General features: G+C 41.0%; 1 protein-coding gene across 3 annotated transcripts in view; it reads left to right on the top strand.

The window, feature by feature from the left end:
* The window catches only part of SPHKAP (SPHK1 interactor, AKAP domain containing), a 215,609-nt gene that overhangs the window by 182,869 nt on the left and 11,462 nt on the right, over positions 1-21,278 (top strand). Inside the window, exons 7-9 of one of the 3 annotated variants that reach the window (XM_023193891.3) lie at positions 99-3,849; positions 18,580-18,765; positions 20,655-20,741. In XM_023193891.3, the coding sequence (XP_023049659.1) occupies positions 99-3,849; positions 18,580-18,765; positions 20,655-20,741 (4,024 nt within the window). The remainder of the gene's footprint in view (positions 1-98; positions 3,850-18,579; positions 18,766-20,654; positions 20,742-21,278) is intronic. The other 2 variants (XM_023193892.1, XM_023193893.1) reach the window with 2 other exon arrangements.

Raw genomic sequence — 21,278 nt, 5'->3', positions numbered from 1 at the left:
CTTATTGATGCTTTACTTTTAGAAAGTAATTATTACTTAAGATTTACGGTAACCTGCTATCCAAAAAGTAATAGTGCCTCTCATTTTCTCCTCACTAGGTTATGAAAATATAAATGTCTCAGCCAATGTTTTGGAAAGTAAACAGCTAAAGGGAGCCACCCAGGAGGAATGGAATTACAACAAGGAAAAGTGGCGTTATGTTTTGGAAGACAAATACATCAACAAATATCCCACACCATTGATTAAAACAGAACGATCTCCAGAAAACCTAACAAAGAACACAGCCCTGCAGAGTCTAGATCCCTCAGCCAAGCCATCACAGTGGAAAAGTGAAGCTGTAGGGAGTAAGAGAGAAGCCACCCATTATTATTATTCAGAAGATTTTAAAGGTCAAATGGAAAAATCACAGGCACTGTATATTCCAAAAGATGCTTATTTCTCCATGATGGATAAAGATGTACCTTCTGCATGTGCTGTGGCTGAGCAGAGAAGCAACCTAAACCCAGGAGATCACGAAGACACAAGAAACGCTCTCCCTCCTGTACAAGATGGAGAAGTCACCACTGGCAAGTATGCTACAAATTTAGCAGAATCCGTGCTGCAGGATGCGTTTATTAGATTATCTCAGTCTCAGCCCACATTACCCCAGGAATCTGCAATCAGTGTTTCTGTAGGAAGTTCTCTGCTTCCCAGTTGCTATTCCACAAAAGATACAGTGGTTTCTCGGTCATGGAATGAGCTCCCCAAAATCGTGGTTGTTCAGAGTCCAGATGGCAGCGATGCTGCCCCCGAGCCAGGCATCTCCTCATGGCCTGAGATGGAAGCCTCTGTTGAAACCTCAAGTCTCCTCTCTGGAGAGAACCCCAGCAGACAACCCCAGAGTGCTCTAGAAGTGGCGTTAGCTTGTGCAGCCACTGTGATTGGAACCATTTCCAGTCCACAGGCCACAGAAAGACTCAAAATGGAGCAAGTGGACTCAAACTTTCCACGAGGGGGCAGTGGTGCACTGCAAACACAAGCACCCCAAGGACTCAAGGAACCTTCCATCAATGAGTACTCCTTTCCATCTGCTTTGTGTGGCATGACTCAGGTGGCCAGTGCCGTGGCTGTCTGTGGTCTAGGTGAAAGACAGGAGGTGACATGCTCAGTGGCTCCAAGTGGTGGCCTCTCGCCTGCAGCTGAGGCTTCTGAAGCCATGCCCCCACTTTGTAGTTTAGCAAGCACGGAGCTTGGCAAGGAAGCCATTGCTGAGGGATTGCTCAAGGAGGCTGCTCTGGTTTTAACAAGGCCTAATACCTACAGTAGTATTGGAGACTTCCTGGACTCCATGAACAGGAGAATCATGGAAACTGCTTCAAAGTCTCAGACCCTGTGCTCAGAAAATGTCCTCAGGAATGAACTGGCACATACCCTGTCCAATGTTATCCTGAGGCATTCCATTGATGAAGTTCATCACAAAAATATGATAATCGACCCCAATGACAACAGGCATTCATCTGAAATTCTGGACACCTTAATGGAAAGTACAAATCAATTGCTCTTCGATGTGATATGCTTCACATTCAAGAAGATGAGTCATATTGTACGGCTTGGTGAATGTCCTGCTGTCCTTTCTAAGGAGACCATCAGAAGGAGGGAGACAGAACCTGGCTGCCAGCCATCTGATCTGGGTGCTAGTCTAGCTTGGACAAAAGCCACTGAATCCTCCAGCAGCTCTCCACTTAGCAAGTCACACAACACGAGTCTTGTCATCAACAATCTTGCGGATGGCGTGTATTCAAAACAAAACAATGGTGGAGTGAGGCCAGGCCTCTTCAAGAACCCCACGCTACCATCAGAATTATCACATAGTCACAGAGTGCCCGATTCTTCGACTGCTACAGCATCCCCCAAGGAAATATATCTGAAAGGAACAGCGGGAGAGGATGCAAAAAGCCCTCATCACAGTGAGAATGAATGCAGAGTCTCTTCCGAAGCACAAAGGTCCCCGACGGTTGGCCAGTCCAGAAGCGGTTCCCAGGAGGCTGAGGACAGTATCCACCCAAACACCCAAGAAAAGTACAACTCTGCTACATCTTGCATCAACGAAGTTCAAGTCAACCTGTCCGTGTTAGGGGATGACTTGCTGCTTCCTGCTCAATCCATACTTCAAACAAAGCATCCAGACATCCACTGCATTACAGACTTTGCGGAAGAATTAGCAGACACGGTCGTCTCCATGGCAACTGAAATTGCAGCGATTTGCCTTGACAACTCCAGTGGAAAACAACCCTGGTTTTGTGCATGGAAAAGAGGGAGTGAGTTTCTGATGACACCCAATGTACCCTGCGGATCCTTGAAGAGGAAGAAAGAGAGCCAGGGGAGCGGGGCCGCTGTGAGGAAACACAAGCCGCCCCGGCTCAGTGAGATCAAGAGGAAGACGGATGAGCACCCTGAGCTGAAAGAGAAACTGATGAACCGGGTTGTGGATGAGTCCATGAACCTTGAGGATGTCCCAGATTCTGTCAACCTTTTTGCCAATGAAGTGGCAGCCAAGATCATGAACCTATCGGAGTTCTCTATGGTGGACGGCATGTGGCAGGCGCAGGGCTATCCCCGGAATCGGTTACTGAGTGGTGACAGGTGGAGCCGGCTGAAGGCCTCCAGCTGTGAAAGCATTCCTGAGGAAGATTCCGAGGCCAGGGCCTATGTCAACAGCCTGGGCTTAATGAGCACGCTGAGCCAGCCGGTCAGCAGGGCCAGCTCTGTCTCCAAACAGTCGAGCTGTGAAAGCATCACCGAGGAGTTTTCCAGGTTCATGGTGAACCAGATGGAAAATGAAGGGAGAGGATTTGAGTTACTGCTGGATTACTATGCTGGCAAGAACGCCAGCAGCATTCTGAGCTCAGCCATGCAACAGGCGTGCCGGAAAAGTGACCACCTCAGTGTGAGGCCAAACTGTCCCTCTAAGCAGTCCAGCACAGAGAGCATCACTGAGGAGTTCTACAGGTACATGCTGAGGGACATCGAAAGGGACGGCAGAGAAAGCACCTCCTCCAGACGGAGCAGCCAGGATTGGGCAGCCGGCCTGCTGTCTCCTTCTCTGCGCTCCCCGGTGTGCCACAGACAGTCGTCCATGCCCGACAGCAGATCCCCATGCTCCAGGCTGACAGTGAATGTGCCCGTCAAAGCCAACTCTTTAGATGGCTTTGCTCAGAACTGCCCACAGGATTTCCTAAGCGTGCAGCCGGTCAGCAGCGCGTCCTCATCCGGTCTCTGCAAATCTGACTCTTGCTTGTATCGGAGAGGTAGGACTGACCACATCACGAACATGTTAATTCATGAAACGTGGGCGAGCTCCATTGAGGCCCTCATGCGCAAGAACAAAATCATTGTGGATGATGCAAGGGAAGCCGACACTGCGCCTGTTTCTGGTGGCTCTCCCTCGCCAGCAGAGACATGTGCAAATAGATTAGCTGCCAGCAGGATGTGCAGTGGGCCAACTCTGCTTGTTCAGGAGTCTCTCGATTGCCCGAGGAAAGACTCTGTTACCGAATGTAAACAGCCCCCGGTGTCATCTTTGAGCAAAACTGCTTCTCTTACAAACTACAACCCTTTAGATTCTAAAAAGGAAACTTCCTCGTGCCAGGACACTGTAGCAATAAACCACAAAAGGCTATCACTTTGCTCGAGGGAAGTGCCTTTGATTCAGATTGAAACAGATCAGAGAGAAGCCTGTGCTGGGGAACCTGAACCCTTCCTTTCCAAAGGCAGCCCCCCAGAGGAAGTAGAAGAGCATTCAAATGACAAAAACATCACAGATGTGGTGAGAGGTGGAGACACAGCCGTGAGCGCTTGTCAAATCCATAGGTGAGTGAATCGTCTCTTAGACTACATAGAGTGCATGTGGTGGAGTTTGCATCTTAATCAGTGTTTAGTCTAAATTTTAGACATAAAGGATTTGATTGGTGCAAGAACTAAATTTTCAAAACCAAAAATAATGACCTCCTAGGTTAATATGCATTTATGGTAGAGAGTTGAAAGTAAACTTCTTCTTAAAATCTCCAAAGCAAATTAAACTCATCTATATGACCAAAGAAGTAAGATATAATTCCCCCCATTAAAATGAATCTCCTGTGGTTTCCTACCTTTTAAAATTCATTCATGGCAATTTTTAAGCAAATAATAATCTTAATAATATATGATGCAATGATATTAATCATAAATGATGCAACTTATTCATTTGAAAACAGTTAAATTTAAATAAATATTAGTATTGGCATTTGACATTAAATATTTTGGCATCATTTTTCTCTCCTCTCCTTTTTCTTCTCCATAGAGTCCTTTCAAGTTTTGCTTTCTGTTTTTGTTTTTTGTCTTTTTCTAAAGATCTTGCCAAGGACACTGTGTTCCACAAGGGCTGGCCCTTTAGATGCCTGGTATAATTCTGGCAGTGTAAATGCAAAGCAACACTGAAGTATTGTTATTTAAACAGCTCTTTTCCAGAAAATTATGACGTAGTTGACAATCCATTTTGAATTTGACACAAGGTAATAATTTCTCTGAGGCTGCTTAAAGAACTCTCCATTCCTTTTACAACTCATATTTTCTGTAGAAAATCTATAAGATCCTTGAATATGAGACCATTGTATCATTTCTTTAGCTTTGGTTTGTAGTTAAACAAAACAGGAAAACAAAAAAGGAAGCTAGTGGCCTTGGAAAACCTAAGTTGGAGAAGTCTTTTCAGAGACATAGGCCTATATTGTTGATGATTTACCAAAAGCCCGTGATTTTTAAATGTTTAGTGGCAATCAACAAGTTGAACACAGCCTTCGTCAAATTTCAGCAGCTCTTTGAAAGTCTTTGATCCTTTTCCACTTCCACCACGGAAGGAGAAGGGATTCATCCTCAGGTACCACCAGTGCTGCCCATCAGAGGGCATCATTACTGGTGTGGTTATGGTTGAGTGTATTTGGTACAGAGTGTCTAAGTGGATTTAAATATTTCTTTTTTAGCCACTCAGTACTAAGAATTTAACTTTCCAATCAGATGAAACCCTGGAAGAATAAGGAGAAAGGATGAAACGTAAAAGCAAAAGAACACAAAGCTAAATCAAATGACGTAGGCAGAGCTAACCAAGAAGACGCATTTTTATACATCAGTAGTTCTCCAGCTATAGACAATATGTATCAAAGTATTTTATCTAGGTCATATGGAGAATTACAAATTTTTTAAAGTGATCAGAGTTAAAGAAACAAATTAGCTCATGTATAATTCTTTAGAATTACCTTAACCTGAAATACAAGAAAAAGGAAAACCCTTCTTATAGAATCTAGATGCCTGACTTGGAGTCTTCTTTAACACAGATATCTTAAACCCAGCTGAGATTTTTAACCAAAGAATGACTAGTTAGGGAACGTTCATGAAACAGTAGTTCAACAAGATTTATGGTTGTAGGCTGAGATCAAATAGCAATTGTCCCTGAAGTTGAATAAAATTCATTATACAATTGTGAATTAAATGTCACTGATATTATCCTTAAAATAGGATATATTGGAAATATGTATGAATAAAGTCCCCAAATGGCTTAGGTTTGTATTACATAGAATGGCCCAAGAATATACCCTTTCAAATCCTGATTTCTGGTTTGGTTTTCCACCAATAAAACAAGAAAGAATGTGGAGTCATCCACCCTAGAAATTCAAGACCTACATCTGCTTCCAAAACATAAGGACTAAATATTGAAAATGTTTTTCTTTGTGGAACAATATAAAGAATTATTAAGAACATGGATTTCACTAACCTTGTAACTATGCAACCTTGAGCATCTTCTCTGTTTACCAAAGTTTACTCACCTATAGGTGGGAATGATAATTATCTTCTAAGAGGATCTTTAAAGTTTTATTAAGGAAATGCACATAAATCTCTCAACTCAGGGCCTCACCTATTGTCATAAATGCTTGCTTTTTGGTTGTTGTCACTGCTGTTTGGGGTTAGGGTACATGATTGCCCTTATTCCGGAATTTTTTTTCCAAAAGAAATATCTTAAAGGCCTGGTGTGGTGACTCATGCCTGTAATCCCAGCACTTTGGGAGGCTGAGGCAGGTGGATCACGAGGTCAGGAGTTCAAGACCAGCCTGGCCAAGATGATGAAACCCTGTCTCTACTCAAAATACAAAAATTAGCCATGTGTGGTGGCAAGAACCTGTAATCCCAGCTGCTCAGGAGGTTGAGGCAGAGAATTGCTTGAACCTGGGAGATGGAGGTTGCAGTGAGCCGAGATCATGCCACTGCACTCCAGCCTGGGTGACAGGGCAAGACTCTGTCTCAAAAAAAAAGAAAAGAAAAAGAAAAGAAAAAGGAATATCTTATAAACATTATGAGGGTTTTATTAAAACAAGAGAATTTCCAGATTTTGCTAGAGGGAAAATTAACCATATTTAGATTATTACATTTTCTAAGCTCAGAGATGTTATAGGATTTCATTAGTCAAAATAGCTAAGTACAAAACTCGCTTCTCCGTGAAGCAGTTCTTGTCCCTTACACACAAACAAGGTAAGTGGCATATGGACTCTTAATTTTGTTTGGAGATGGGGAGGCGTCATGTCCTGAAAATAATTTTAGGCTACTTTCTTTAGGCATGTTTTCATGATTCTTACTTTAAAAAATGTTATTTACGCTCAATATGCTGAAATAAAAATCACTTTCTTACATTTTTGATAAAGGAATAACAACTTCAGAATTTATTGGACTTTTTGATAAGTTGAGACCACAAAGTATAAACAACAAACTGAGAATTCTGGACATTCATATGCTGTACTTACTGACATCATCTTATGTTTTAGAAACATATTTTAGGTTGTGTATCCATTTATATTTGCTTCAGGAAAAAAAATTATTCATCCAACAAGTATTTGAGTGCTTACTCTGACCAGCAATTGGCCTTGGGACTGAAAACACAGAAGAAAATAGAAAGATTTGGTATCTACTCTCATAGTTCTTACACACGAGTGGGAGAGACAGGGAGAGTACATAGGAAAACCTTTTGAAAAAATATTATTGTACAGTGTGATGAGAGAAAAAAATAAAAAGTAATGTGGTAGCAAATAACTGGTAGGGAAAGTGGATACTTAGATAGGATGTTGGCATTTGAGATGAGACCTACAGGAAGAGAAGGTGCCAGCCATGGGAAGAACGAGAGTGATAGACTTGCATTTTAAGCATTGTGGTGATCTAGCCAGCCTGAAAAATGTTCCCACTATGAGTCACCTAGAGATCCTGGATTAAGTATAATAAACATCCTTTTAAGTACGAAGCTGATCTTTTTTTTTTTTTTTTTTTAAAGAAAGACAAGCAAATAAGCTTTAGTGATCTATTGCCCAGAATGGTGAATATAATAAATAACAATGCATTGTATATTTTTCTTTTTCTTTTTTTTTTTTTTTTGAGATAGAGTCTCACTCTGTCACCCAGACTGGAGTGCTGTGGTGCAACCACGGCTCACAGCAGCCCCAACCTCCTGGGCACAAGCAATCCTCCCACCTCAGCCTTTCAAGCAGCTGGGACTGTAGGTGTGCACCACCATGCCTGCCCAATTTTTTAACTTTTTGTGGAGATGGAGATCTCACTCTGTTACCCAGGCTGGTCTCAGACTCCTGGGCTCAAGTGATCCTGCCACCTCAGCCTCCTGAAGTGCTGGTATTACAGGTGTGAGCCACTGTGCCTGGCCTGTATATTTCAAAACTGTTAAAAGATTAGATATTAAATGCTTTCACCACAATAAAATATAAGTATGTGAGGTGCTAGATTTGTTAATTAGTGTGACTTAATCATTCCACAAGGTAAAACTATATGAAAACATCACAGTATACCCCATATAATAATAGATACAATTACTGTCAATTTAAAAAATTGACAAGCAGGTGTGGTATATTCCCCATGGATTTGGATGTTTGGCACCGCCGTCCAAAACAGCAGCCCCTGAGAGCCCTTATCTGGAGAGATGGAAGCAGAATGCTGTCTGCCATTTATGATTTACCCTCATTTCTATATCTTCAGGAATTATTTTATTTACCCTTATTTGCAAGGCTAATCTTAACAATAGTAATTATAAAAATTTCAGAGGTTAAAAAAAAGAATTTGAAAAGGTAGTAAATGAAAGCTGACTCTGCTTGCCTTTGAGGGCATCTACCAGTCTCTGTAGCCTAAAAATTCATTTTCTAAAGGCTAGTGGAAACCAGGAAATGAGGGTCCACGAGTGGTGAAGACTTGGAACTGAAACAGACTTCCATATCCTCAAGGGTTACAACCTCAGTAATAGTGTGAACTATGGAAAAAGTTCACCCACCAGAACAGTGAACTGATTAAAAAAAAAAAAGTGTCTTTCGGGGTTCCAGCTCTGGGTATGAGGAGAAAGCAATCCCCTGGAGAATTACCCTAATGCGATTTTGACATTCTAATTTGCATTATACTTGTGGTCCAGGAAATCCCAAGCTGGTGAGTTACCTTAAAGCAATCTCAGGTTAACAACCCTGTGAGAGCTTGGCAGAGACAAAAGTAAAATCTCTGGAGAGTTAAGCCGAGTCTTAAAGGATTTCAACAAATAAAACCCCATCAAATATGAGCTCAGAGTCTTAAACTGAGAGACACACAAGGAATCAAGGCACTGTAAGAAAGACTCAGCACAAACATGAAGAGGCAGAATTAGCCCCATCGAAGTTCTCAGACACTGGAATTATTAAATACAGAAGTACTTATGTTTAATATTTGGAAAAAATGAAACATACAAAATAGGAGCAAGAAAGAAACCACCATCAGAATAGAATAAGGTAGATATAAAATCAATCAAATACTACTACAACGATGAAAAGTATAATAATTGAAATTAAAAACCACTAGATAGAAAAACATATGAATTATTGAAATCAAAACCCCAATGGCATACCTGCAGAGAGAACTTTAAAGATAAATGTGAAAGAACTTCTGTTTCTATTCACAATGAAGTTATTGAAACTCAACTTGCCCTCCATCCATGAATAATTTTTTCTCCTTTTTTTTTTTTTTTTTGAGATGGAGTCTTGCCCTGTCACCCAGGCAGGAGTGCGGTGGTGTGACCTCGGCTCACTGCAATCTCTGCCTCCCAGTTGCAAGCCATTCTCCTGCCTCAGCCTCCCGTGTAGCCGGGATTACAGGCACATGCCAATGCCACCACACCCAGCTAATTTTTCTTTTGTATTTTTAGTAGAGATGGGGTTTCACCATGTTGGCCAGGCTGGTCTCGAACTCCTGACCTCAAGTGATCCACCTGCCTCTGCCTCCCAAAATGCTGGGATTGCAGGCATGAACCACTGTGCCTGGCCCATCCATGAATAATTTTTTAATGGGCAGAATTAAACAACTGTTTTCATACATTGTATGACAAACAGCACATTGAGCAAAGGGAAACAAACATGATTAGCCCTATAGTTGCCCTCACTTTCTATCTGGATTGCCTTCTCAATGCAAAGAGGGAAATCCTGAGCAGAGTTCAGTGGGCACAATGAGGTGAGGAGACACAGACTAGAGGGAGATATGCAGAGAAAGAAGAGGAACCTGCACAGGAAACCCCTCGACCTGTTGCTGAGCAGTGAGGCATGCATGCATAGGTACAGCCCCATGACGCTAGAGAGTTGTAAGCTGAACAATGCCACAAGCTCACATAGTACTAGAAGATGTTTAGTCCCAACTAGCCAGAGTGAAGAATCCATGTTACATACACACAGTACTTAGTAGAGACCCTAAAAAGATCACATCATAGAATTAAGGGTAAACTAGCCCTAAAAATAAAGGCTAATCTACACTTGTTCTAACAAAACTTAAAAGCAAACATCAAAAAGATCAAGCTGAACTGAAACTAATTTAATCTAGAATAAAGTTCAACATTGTTTAAAGAAAAGATGATGAAATCTAGTACTCAACAACATAAACTTGCAATGTAACATCCAAGCAAAAAAATGCTACACAAAGAAGTAAAATATCACTCATAATAAGGAGTGTAATCATCAAAAGAAACTTATCCAGAAATTACAGAGAAGATGAAATTAGCAGACAAGGACTTAAATATCTCTTATAAATATGCTGAAAGATTTAAAGGTACACATGAATATAAGATTTGATGGAAGTTATAAACTCACAAATTAAGAAATATAATGAACTCTAAGCATGATCAACAGAAGAAAATCACATCAAGGCACATGATAATCAAATTATTAAAAACAAATCATAAAGAAATGTCTTAAAAGCAGCCCAGAGGGAAAAAAAATTATGTACTAAGGAGCACAAATAAAAACTGCAGATGTCTTATCAGAAACAATGTAAGATAAAAGACAAAGCATGACAACTATACTACGCTGAAGGAGAAAAAAACTGTCAGCCTAGTATACTTTATCCAGCAAAAATTCCCTCAAAAATAAAGGCTATTCATTAATAGGAAGATTTAATATTGTCAAGATGTCAATTCTTCACAACTGAATCTATAGATTCATTGCAATCCCAATCAAAATTCCAGCAAATTATTTTGCAGATATCAACAAACTAATTCCAAAGTTTATATGGAGACCAAAAGACCAAGAATATTGAACACAAGATTGAAGAGGAAGAACAAAGTCAGAGGATTGAGACTACCTGACATGATGATTTACTGTACAGCTATAGTAATCAAGATAGTGTGGTACTGACAAAAGAATTGATCATCAATGGAACAGAACAGAGAGCCCAATAATAGACACCCACAAATACAGTCAATGGATCTTTGACAAAGAAACAAAGGCAATATATTGAAGAAAAGATAGTCTTTTCAACAAACAGTACAGAAACAACTGGACATTTACATGCCAAAGAAAATGAATCTAGACACAGACATTACACCCTTTGCAAAAAATAACATGAATGGATCACAGACCTAAATGTAAACACAAAGCTATATAACTCCTGGAATGGCTGGGTACAGTGGCTCAAGCCTGTAATTCCAGCACTTTAGAAGGCCAAGGCGGGTGAATCACCTGAGGTCAGGAGTTTGAGACAGCCCAGTCAACATGGTGAAATGCTGTCTCTACTAAAAATACAAAAATTAGTTGGGAGTGGTGGTGCGCCTATAATCCCAGCTACTCAGGAGGCTGAGACAGGAGAACCTCTTGAACCTGGGAGGTGGAGGTTGCAATGAGCTGAGATCACACCACTGCACTCCAGCCTGGGTGACAAAGCAAGCCTCTGTTTCAGAAAAAAAAAAACTCCTAGAAGATAATGTAGGAGACAAATCTAGATGGATCATGAGTATGGCAATGACATTTTAGGTACACTAAAGGCACAATCTATAAAAGAAAGGCTTGATAAGATAGACTTTATTAAAATTAAAAACTTTTGCTCTGTGAAAGACACTGACAAGAGAATGAGAAGATAAGCCACAGATTGGGAGAAAATATTTCTAAATACATATCTAATAAAAGACTATTACCCGAAATATACAAAGAACTCTTAAAACTCAACAACATAAAGATAAACTGATTTAAAAATGAGCGATGTCATGGAGTTTTTCGCTATGTTTTCTTCTAGTAGTTTTATAGTTTTAGTCCTTACATTTAAGTATTTAATCCATTTTTAGTTGATTTTTATGTAAGAGGTGAGAAAAGGGTCCATTTTTAGTCTTCTGTATGTGGATATCCAGTTTTTCCACACCATTTATTGAAGAGACTATCCTTTCTTCATTGTGTGCTTTTGGCACCTTTGTCAAAAATCAGTTGATCATAGATATGTCGGCTTATTTCTGGACTCTCTATCCTATATCATGGGTCAACGTGTCTGTTTTTATGCCATTATCATCCTGTTTTAATTATTATTGCTTTGTAGTATATTTTGAAATCAGGAAATTCTGCCTTTTGTGACAACATGAATGAACCTAGAGGATTTTATGTTAAATGAAACACGCCAAACACAGAGACAAATACAGTCTGATCTCACTTACGTATGGAATCTTAAAAAGTCAAACTCATAGAAGGAGAGAGTAAAATTATGATTTCCAGAGGCTGGGGACTGGGGGAGGTGGACAGAGAAAGGAAGATTCTTGTCAATAGGTAAAAAGCTACAGTTAGACAGAAAGAACATGTTCTGGTGCTCTATTGCACAGAAAGGTGACTACAGTTAATAATAACATATCATATATCTCAAAATAGCTAAAAGAGAAGGTTTTAAATGTTCTCATCAAAAATGAATAATAAATATTTGGCATGATGGATATTCTTATTACCCTGATTTAATCATTCCACAGTGTATACATATATCAAATTATCGTATTGTATCCCATACATAGATACAATTATTATTTGTCCATTAAAGATAATAACTTGAAAAATGATCAAGAGACATGAAGAGACACTTCACCAAAGAACATGTACGGATAGCATATAAGCATATAGAAAGATGCTCGACATTATGTCGTTAGGGACATGCAAATCAAAACAATCAGATACCACCACATACGTATTAGAACCCCAAAATTCAAAATACTGACAAAACCAGACGCTGGCAAAGATGTGGAGCAACAGAAACTCATTCATTGCTGATTGGAATGCAAAATGAAGCAGCCACTTTTGAAGACATTTGGGGAGTGTTTTACAAAACTGGATACTCTTAGCATACAACCCAGCAATCCTGCTCCTTGCTATTTACCCAAATACGTTGAACACTTATGCCCATATAAAAACCTGCACACAGATGTTTATAGTAGCTTTAGTTAGAATTGCCAAAACTTAGAAGCAACCAGGGATTCTTCAGTAGGTAAACGGATAAACTGTGGTACATCCAAACAATAGAATTTTATTCAGCCCTAACAAAAAAGAACTATCAAGCCATGAAAAGTTACAGAGGAATCTTAAATGCTTAAAGGCATGTTATTAAATGTTGTCAATTTATTTTTTTTTTTTTTTTTTTTTTTTTTTGAGATGGAGTCTCACTCTGTCTGCCAGGCTGGAGTGCAGTGGCGCCATCTTGACTCACTGCAACCTCCGCCTTGTGGGTTCAAGCGATTCTCCTACCTCAGCCTCACAGGTAACTGGGACTAAGGCGCCCACCACCATGCCCGGCTAATTTTTTGTATATTTAGTAGAGACAGGGTTTCACCATGTTAGCCAGGATGGTCTCCATCTCCTGACCTCGTGATCCACCCGCCTCAGCCTCCCAAAGTGCTGGGACTACAGGCATGAACCACCACGCCTGACCAAATAATTTTTGTACTTTTGGTAGAGTTGGGGTTTCACCATGTTGGCCAGATTGGTCTGGAACTCCTGACCTCAGGTGATCTGCTGGCCTTGGCCTCCCAAAGTGCTGGAATTACAGGTGTGAGCCACCACACCTGGCCAAATGTTGCCAATCTTAAGATGCTACATGCTATATAATTCCAACTATATGATATTCTGAAAAAGGCAAAACTATGGAGACAATAAAAAGATCAGTGGTTGTCAGAGGTTAGAGGGCAGGAAGGATGAATAGGTAGAGCACAGAGGATTTTTAGGGCACTGAACTTATGCTGTATGATATTAGTCATTATATATTTGTTTATGCCTATAGAACATACAACATCAAGAGTGAACCCTGGCCGGGCGCAGTAGCTCATGCCTGTAATCCCAGCACTTTGGGAGGCCGAGGCAGGTGGATCACAAGGTCAGGAGATCGAGACCAGGGTGAAACCTCATCTTTACTAAAAAAAAAAAAAAAAAAAAATTAGCCGGGCGTGGTAGTGGGCACCTGTAGTCCCAGCTGCTCAGGAGACTGAAGCAGGAGAATGGCATGAACCCGGAAGGTGGAGCTTGCAGTGAGTCAAGATTGCGCCACTGCACTCCAGCCTGGGCAACAGAGCAAGACTCCGTCTCAAAAAAAAGAGCAAACCCTAATGGAAATTACAGGCTAGATGGTCTCTAAAATCTCTGCCAACTCAGAGATTAGATTCTATGGTGGACTTTGATATGACATAGTCTTCTGAATCTCTGTGGATGACATGTAAGATAAGAAGGAAGCCATCTGCATGCATCTGCACAACACCTCTGTGCATTATTCACAAATGAGCAGAACTATACATTTCTCTCAAAAGGAAATGAAAACTAGTGTTGTGGATAATGATTATTCATTCTGAATTCCTAGTTATGTGACATGGAATGTGAGATTTACTTTAAATAGAGCATGAAATTAAGATAAAGTAAAATACACTAACAGACTCATTTTTTAATAAGGATGTTCGCTGTCAGTCACTGAGATTTAACTTCTTTAGTAAGAAATCGCCTGGAATAAATGTTCCTAATAACAGGAGATTCTAACTTAGTAAGAAATTGGTCCAGGAAATGACTTTTTAACTAGGCAAGTGAATGGTTTGGGAACCTTCTCCTTTGTATCTGGTCCTTGGCTCATTTGCACTGTGTTGGGAATATGTGTATTACTTCCATTTGTCATCAATGAACTTTTCTTTCATTTGAATTTAAGTCCATGCTGCCTCTTTGGCTGCACCATTCTCCTCCTCCTCCCTTGCACGATTTGGAAAAATCTCAATATTTCAAAAAGAAAAAACCAAGCAAGGACCTTCTTTCACAAAGTGTTAGCAGCATAGCGTACTAGAAGTAACCACACCTCAATGCCAAACCTACCCAGAACACTGTAAGAAGGACTATCAGGAGCAAACATCCCAAACCTTTTGTAAAATTCCTTGGGTGACAAGTTCACACACCAAAAAGGAGATTTTTAATCACACTCAAAAAGTTATGCATTTGAAACTCTGCTCTCTATATGAGAACTTTTCTAAATTTTTAAAATATAACCATTCTCAGAGAAGGGATAACAGTACTATTCTAAGATTGAGGAAAATTATACACACCTTTCTGTAGCCAATTTTTTACTTTCAATGAAAGAGGCCACCTGTCTTAGGTTGTATTCCCCGGGAACAGGCTCTGAGAGGGAGAATTGCAGGCAGATAATTTGTCAGGGAGTTCTCTGCAGAAATATGTACATACACATGTAAGGAAGTGAGAAAGCAAGATTGGCCAAGAGGAGAGGTCCTCCCCAAATGTGTTTGCAACTGAGGCCTTGGCACATCCTGCAGGAAACCCTGAAGATGGGATGGTCTGTCAGGTTTGATGCAAATGGAAGCAAGGAGTGGGCTTTTGTATCTCTGTATTAGCCAGACATTAGGATCCTCACTGGGAAAGGGTCTAACCTTGGCAAGGCAATTCCTTCACTGAGGGTAATTCCCAGTGTGTAGAGTCAGCAGCCTGTGCTCTCCACAGTCAGGGTACCATGGCCTGGAGTAAAGCATTCCAGCATCTACTAGATCAAGTGACTCTATTTTTATTGTCAATAGCAAAATATGCTGTTGCTTTTTGTTTGTAGTCATTTATGTCTGTTAATGTCAAAAACATAAATACTGTTAGTTTTTTATGACCCTGTAAATAGTCTGCAGACAAATTTCCATGAGCATATTTACATTTCTGTACACTCGGAGTTTCCTGAGCAAAGGGCACTGATACCTGAATTAAAGGGTGATTGTATATTAACCCTAAAGGCCAGGCCTGGTGGTTCATGCCTGTAATCCCAGCATTTTGGGAGGCCCAGGAGTGCAGATCACTTGAGTTCGAGACCAGCCTGGCCAACATGGCAAAACCCATCTCTACTAAAAGTAAAAAAATTAGCCAGGCGTGGTGATACATGCCTGTAATCCCAGCTACTTGGGAGGCTGAGGCAGGGGAATTGCTTATATCTGGGAGGCGGAGGTTGCAGCGAGCCGAGATCACGCTACTGCACTTCAGCCTGGGCAACAGAGCAAGACTTTGTCTCAAACAAACAAACAAACAAAAAACAACTATTAGCTTGCAAGTAGTGCAACATCTCAGATCTTTCACAGTTTACAACTTAACAAGTGGAGCTCTCTAGACTGAGAGTGTGGCTCTACTTATAAAACTAGATACTTTTAGCAATAACATATTCATCTGAAGAACAGTTTATGTGTTCACAGCTCTGTTCTTAAAATACAAAAAAGTGCAAAAATTCTTAATAATGAATATTATATACACAAATAACTGTATGTATGAGAATGTGAGTCAGGAAGCTTTCCATTTCACCAAAAAGAAAGGAAAACAAATAGATTACTTCAACCATTCAAGGGAGAGAGCTCAAGCTAAGGAGATTAAGAAATGCCTTGGGGAGGTAGGAGTGTCTTGGCTGAGGCTTGAGGAGTAGTGAGAAGCAAAGATCAAAAAAGCGTGTTATTAGACTTATGATTCTTTAAAAAAGCATATTGTTAGACTTAATGAATTATATAATTTATTAATAAGGAGGAATACTTATTGGATACTTATATACAGGCACTAAGCTAAATGCATTAAATGAATTTTTTTCTAATTTATATCTTCCAAAAACCTTTATGAGATGTTATTACTTTTCTTGGAGAAATTTATTAACTTACCTAAGTTGAACATGTGACAAGTCGTGGAACAGGAATCTACAGCAGTTGGATGGCAGAAAGTATGCTCAAACTTGTTGATCAGACCAAACTAGTTGGTCAGAGGACTCAACTAGGCAAAGGCTGGGAGGCAAGAAATCCCTGCATTTTTGAAAAACAGTAGATAGTTTTGTTTGTTTAGTAGTGATCAGGGTTGAGGCACATGAAACTTGGTAAGCAGGGGAAGGCCATGACAGATAGAGTTTGGTTGGCTTCAGGAAGTTCCTGAAGGCTCCTCATGAGAGCAACCAACAAGATGCTTTAGGAACTTTAATCTGGCACCAGGGTTAAGAAGGTTTTGAAAGTGGATGACTAGTTGAGGCACAACCGTTGGAAGGCTGGTGCAATATAGTCCTGGCAAGCACAAGTGGTGCAATGCCCACGGATCGCAAAAGTCAAGGTCTAAATGTCTAGTACCGACTCCTGTTTCAGGATAAACCCTCCAATCTCACTGGGCTTCTGGATCTTCATCTACAGGAAGTCTTCCTTCGGAATCTTGAATTCTAGCAATTTAGAAAGACAAATTGAAATATTATGTTGGTGCAATAGTAATTGAGGGCTGTGCCATTAAAAGTAATTGCAAAAACCGCAATTACTTTTGCACCAACCTAATAATTTCATGAACACGGAGACAGGGATGAGTGAGTAAGTAAAAGATACTTTAGAGTTGGAACTGAATGAACATAGAAATGTATTGAATGTAAAGGGCAAAGAGAAGAAATTGGAAGACTGCAAGATTTTAAGCCTAGGCACTCAGAAAAGTCAATGGAAATAAGAAGCTCGGGAAGAGGGTGGGAAGGCAATTAGAATTCATTTTAGATGTATTGATTTTGAGATGTTAATGAGCTATGCAGAAGACCCACTGATAAAAGAGCCCCAGAATCTAGAAGAAGGGTCCTGACTGGCATCCAGACTTGGAAGCTATTTTCATAGACAGGCAAGTAGATGAGATTGCTTAGGAACCGACTGTGGAAAGGAGGACAGGAAATCAATCAGAGTCAGCTATAGCTACACTTAAAGGAAAAACAGAGAACTGGGTTCCAGGCAAGAAGGGATCAGAGAGACAGAAGTTCACAGGAGGCCGGGGAGGAGAAGTTTCTAGAACAAAGGCCTGCCAGATCAAGGGTTAAATGCATTTTTAGTAGAGACGGGGTTTCACCGTGTTAGCCAGGATGGTCTCGATCTCCTGACCTCGTGATCCGCCCGTCTCGGCCTCCCAAAGTGCTGGGATTACAGGCTTGAGCCACCGCGCCCGGCAGCCGGGTGAGGTGGCGGGCGCCTGTAGTCCCAGCTACTCCGGAGGCTGAGGCAGGAGAATGGCATAAACCCGGGAGGCAGAGCTTGCAGTGAGCTGAGATCCGGCCACTGCACTCCAGTCCGGGCGACAGAGCGAGACTCCGCCTCAAAAAAAAAAGGGTTAAATGCTCTTGAGAGCTCCTTGGTCTAAAAATTCAAGTGCTCAAAAGAGTGGTGCTGATATAAATCAGGGGTTTCGGAGGGATGAGATGGGGTAAAACGCAGCACAAAATACAGCGCAAGTGCAAAATACAGAGGATATGTATATCAAAATATAGAAGCATCTTGCTTTTTACCAAGTCAGTGCAAAATGACTTGGTAAAAATCACCAGAAACGGGGCAGGTATTTTTCTAATGATCCTCTTGCATTAGAATCAACCAGGAGTGATGGATGAAAATGCAGATTTGTGGGCCTCCTTCCAGAAACGTTGAGTCATAATCTCTGGGGTGAATGCTTTGTGTATCTTCTTTTTAAACACCATTGTCCCTCGAAAATTCTTTTGTGTGTAGGCCAGGCTACATACATTCAACCTGTGTTTCAAATGATTGGAGGGAGTCAGTAGACAGAGATTAATAGAAGAGATGGAAAAACTGGTTGATGGGGAGTAATCCTGAAAAGGCAAATGGTACCTGGAGAACCAGCAGAAGGATCAGCTCAGGGAGACTTTGCCTGTGTCCAGTGACATCCTGTTTATTGGGACTCTACAAAGTGGCTCTGTGAAGTTTGTGTGTGTGTGTGTGTGCGCGCGCGCGCGCTGACTCTCTTGGTAATAATATCCTGCCCTCTACAGTGACAGCCTTGATGCCAGAGATGTACCACAGACTGAAGCCTCCACAGAAGCCAGAGCCCCCGACGAATCCCCCAACCCTCCAAGCAGCAGTGAGGAGAGCACGGGCAGCTGGACCCAGCTTGCCAATGAGGAGGACAACCCAGATGACACAAGTAGCTTTCTGCAGCTCAGTGAGCGATCCATGAGGTACCTGCTCTTCCCTTGACTTCCGAGGGAAATTGGTCTCAACACAGATTCTAAAAAATGCGCTTTAATGGTTCTCTGCAAAGGGTCTCTAATAAAGAAAGGAGGAGAGGACAAAAAAAGGAAAGTTCCCACTATGTCAAGGTGCCTGCCTGTCATGATTTTTGTGCTGAGAGATATCTTAACATCCAGTTATGGCTTAAATTTCATTGGCCGTGATTAAGAATGAACTGCGTTCCCTTCCCTGCAAGCCCCAGCTAGTACATTCTGTGATAACAACTGAAAATTTTTTTCAATGGCGAGCTGCTTTTACACCTGGTGTGTTTGATGCTCTGTCTCTGGTTCATTTGTATTTCAGATGCAACACAGGCTGGGTTTACACCAGGCAAGTGTTTCCACACTGTGTTCTATTGTTTGGCCTGACTGTTCCTCCCTCCATCTCCCCTGCCTCTGTATTGTTCCTCCCACAAAGCCAGAGAGGAGATTAGGAGACATCAGATCTGGAAGGGCTCAAGCCAGTCAGGAGACATTAACTAAAAACTATTCCCCATTGAGGTGGAACCTCTAAAAGACTCCCTGTGTTTCTGCCCAAAATCTCATTTGATACTGGACCGCAGGCTTTGCACAGAGGTCGACTGGAAAATGGGATCGGCATCTGGGTATATGTATGACTCTTGGAAAGTTTTATTTCTGGGAGTTTAGTCTGTTTAGACTTAACATTTCACAATGTTAAAATGTTTGTCAAAACTTCTAAAACTAGTGGAAAGTATTACAAGATAGAAACAAAAAGCAAAGAGAACTCGAATCTTTGGACTCAACAGTAAGGTTTACAGGGTTGATTACCTCCAGTGCAATTTTGAGTCATCAGGTTTCAATATGTGAATATATCTGGTGTCCCCCTCAAAAGCTAAGACAAGAATTTAAAATTGAAGGCATCCAGTTGATATTTTCTACTCTTAGAGTACCATCTACTCTTGGTATATTCAGGAGAAAACTGTCCCACTACACGATGCGCCACCACTCACCCTTTGAAAGCCATGCTTGAAAGAGACGTCACTGGAAACAGAGAAGGTGTGAGGAGACCGAGTGGTTTGGTAAAATTGGATATATTTCATTTCACAAGCACAAATAGAGCCTAAAAATTGGCTCAACTTTGCTGTGTTTCAGTCAGTAAGTTCCAGGCTAGTAACTAGACCATATGTTGATTGTGCAGCCTATGAAAATGATGCAATCTGGGTCCTCCTTCTCTACAATAAAAAAGGTACCAGGTGTTGCTCTTTCTTGAAGATTGTAAGATAAAGGACCAATAAAACATTGACATTGCCCAGCTTTGTACTTGGGGTTCTGTAGTCTCATAGGAAAATAACAAGCCAGATGCTTAGCCTATGAAATCCTATGGAATGTCCCTGAGAAAATCCCCCAAATGGCAGAGGGAGAACATGCGTCCACTAGTTTCTGTCAAAACTGGTTTCTGCCAGCCCATGTTTTCAGAAGTTCCTTCATCTCTGCAGGTGTCCCCAGCAGCAATAAATCTCTTGCCAATAGATAAATAGCTTCACTGTAACTAGAATGAAGAAATGAGGCATACTGATTGTTATCCCCTGGATGTGATCTACCAGTTGTGATACCACTTCAAAAAGTGGTATCACAACTTAGTATTATTCACAAATTATTAGTAGTAGTATTAGTATCTGCTGAGCCTGTTAGGCTTATGTCTCATTATGATTTCTCTTAATTTGGTCAGAAATAAATATTAATTGAGGTGTCCTAGGCACAAAGTGATATTCTTCTGGGGACCAAAGGAAGGAGCTTGTACAACAATGGAACATCACTGTCAGCAGCATGTTAGAGGCTGGAGACGGGCATTAATATGTAAACTTTTGCTTTGTCAGCAATGGCAACAGTAGTGCCACTAGCAGTCTTGGCATTATGGACCTGGACATTTATCAGGAAAGCATGCCATCTTCTCCCATGATTAAGTAAGTAGCCACTGAGATGCAGTGATTGTGAGACCACTACTCCAATTCCATCTGGCAATTCATTTTGATCATTCAGGGTGTGCCCAACCACTGACCTCATCGTTGTCTGTACTGCTGTGGTTCCATGTCACTGGAGCAAGAGTTCAAGCCTAGAGTAGGCCCTGCCCTGCCACCACCTGCTTTCTGGGTTTCAAATCTGCCCCCTGTGGAATAATTATTTCAGATAAAACTTATCAATATAATCTGAAGTGTATGTCATTTTACCTACCTAGAAACAGAAGCAAAAATCCATTTAAATTATACCATGCCAACTAATGAAGACTATTCAATAGTCTTCACTATGAAACATCATCACTTCAATAAAATCAAATGTGAATGGCTTTTCCTTTACATGTAGAAACCTGGGATTATCACTACTAAATGTGTCTAATATTAAATAGTTGTCATGATGGATATGTGTCATTCTCACCCAGTGCCTATGCTCTCCACAATATGGGGACTTCCTTAAGACCAAAGGAAAAAAGGACTTAGAGAAGG

This window comes from Piliocolobus tephrosceles, chromosome 11 (genome assembly GCF_002776525.5).
Source record: "Piliocolobus tephrosceles isolate RC106 chromosome 11, ASM277652v3, whole genome shotgun sequence".
Classification (NCBI taxonomy): Eukaryota; Metazoa; Chordata; class Mammalia; order Primates; family Cercopithecidae; genus Piliocolobus; species Piliocolobus tephrosceles.
The sequence above is the reverse complement of the archived record's forward strand: the minus strand, read 5'-3'. Positions and strand labels throughout refer to the sequence as shown.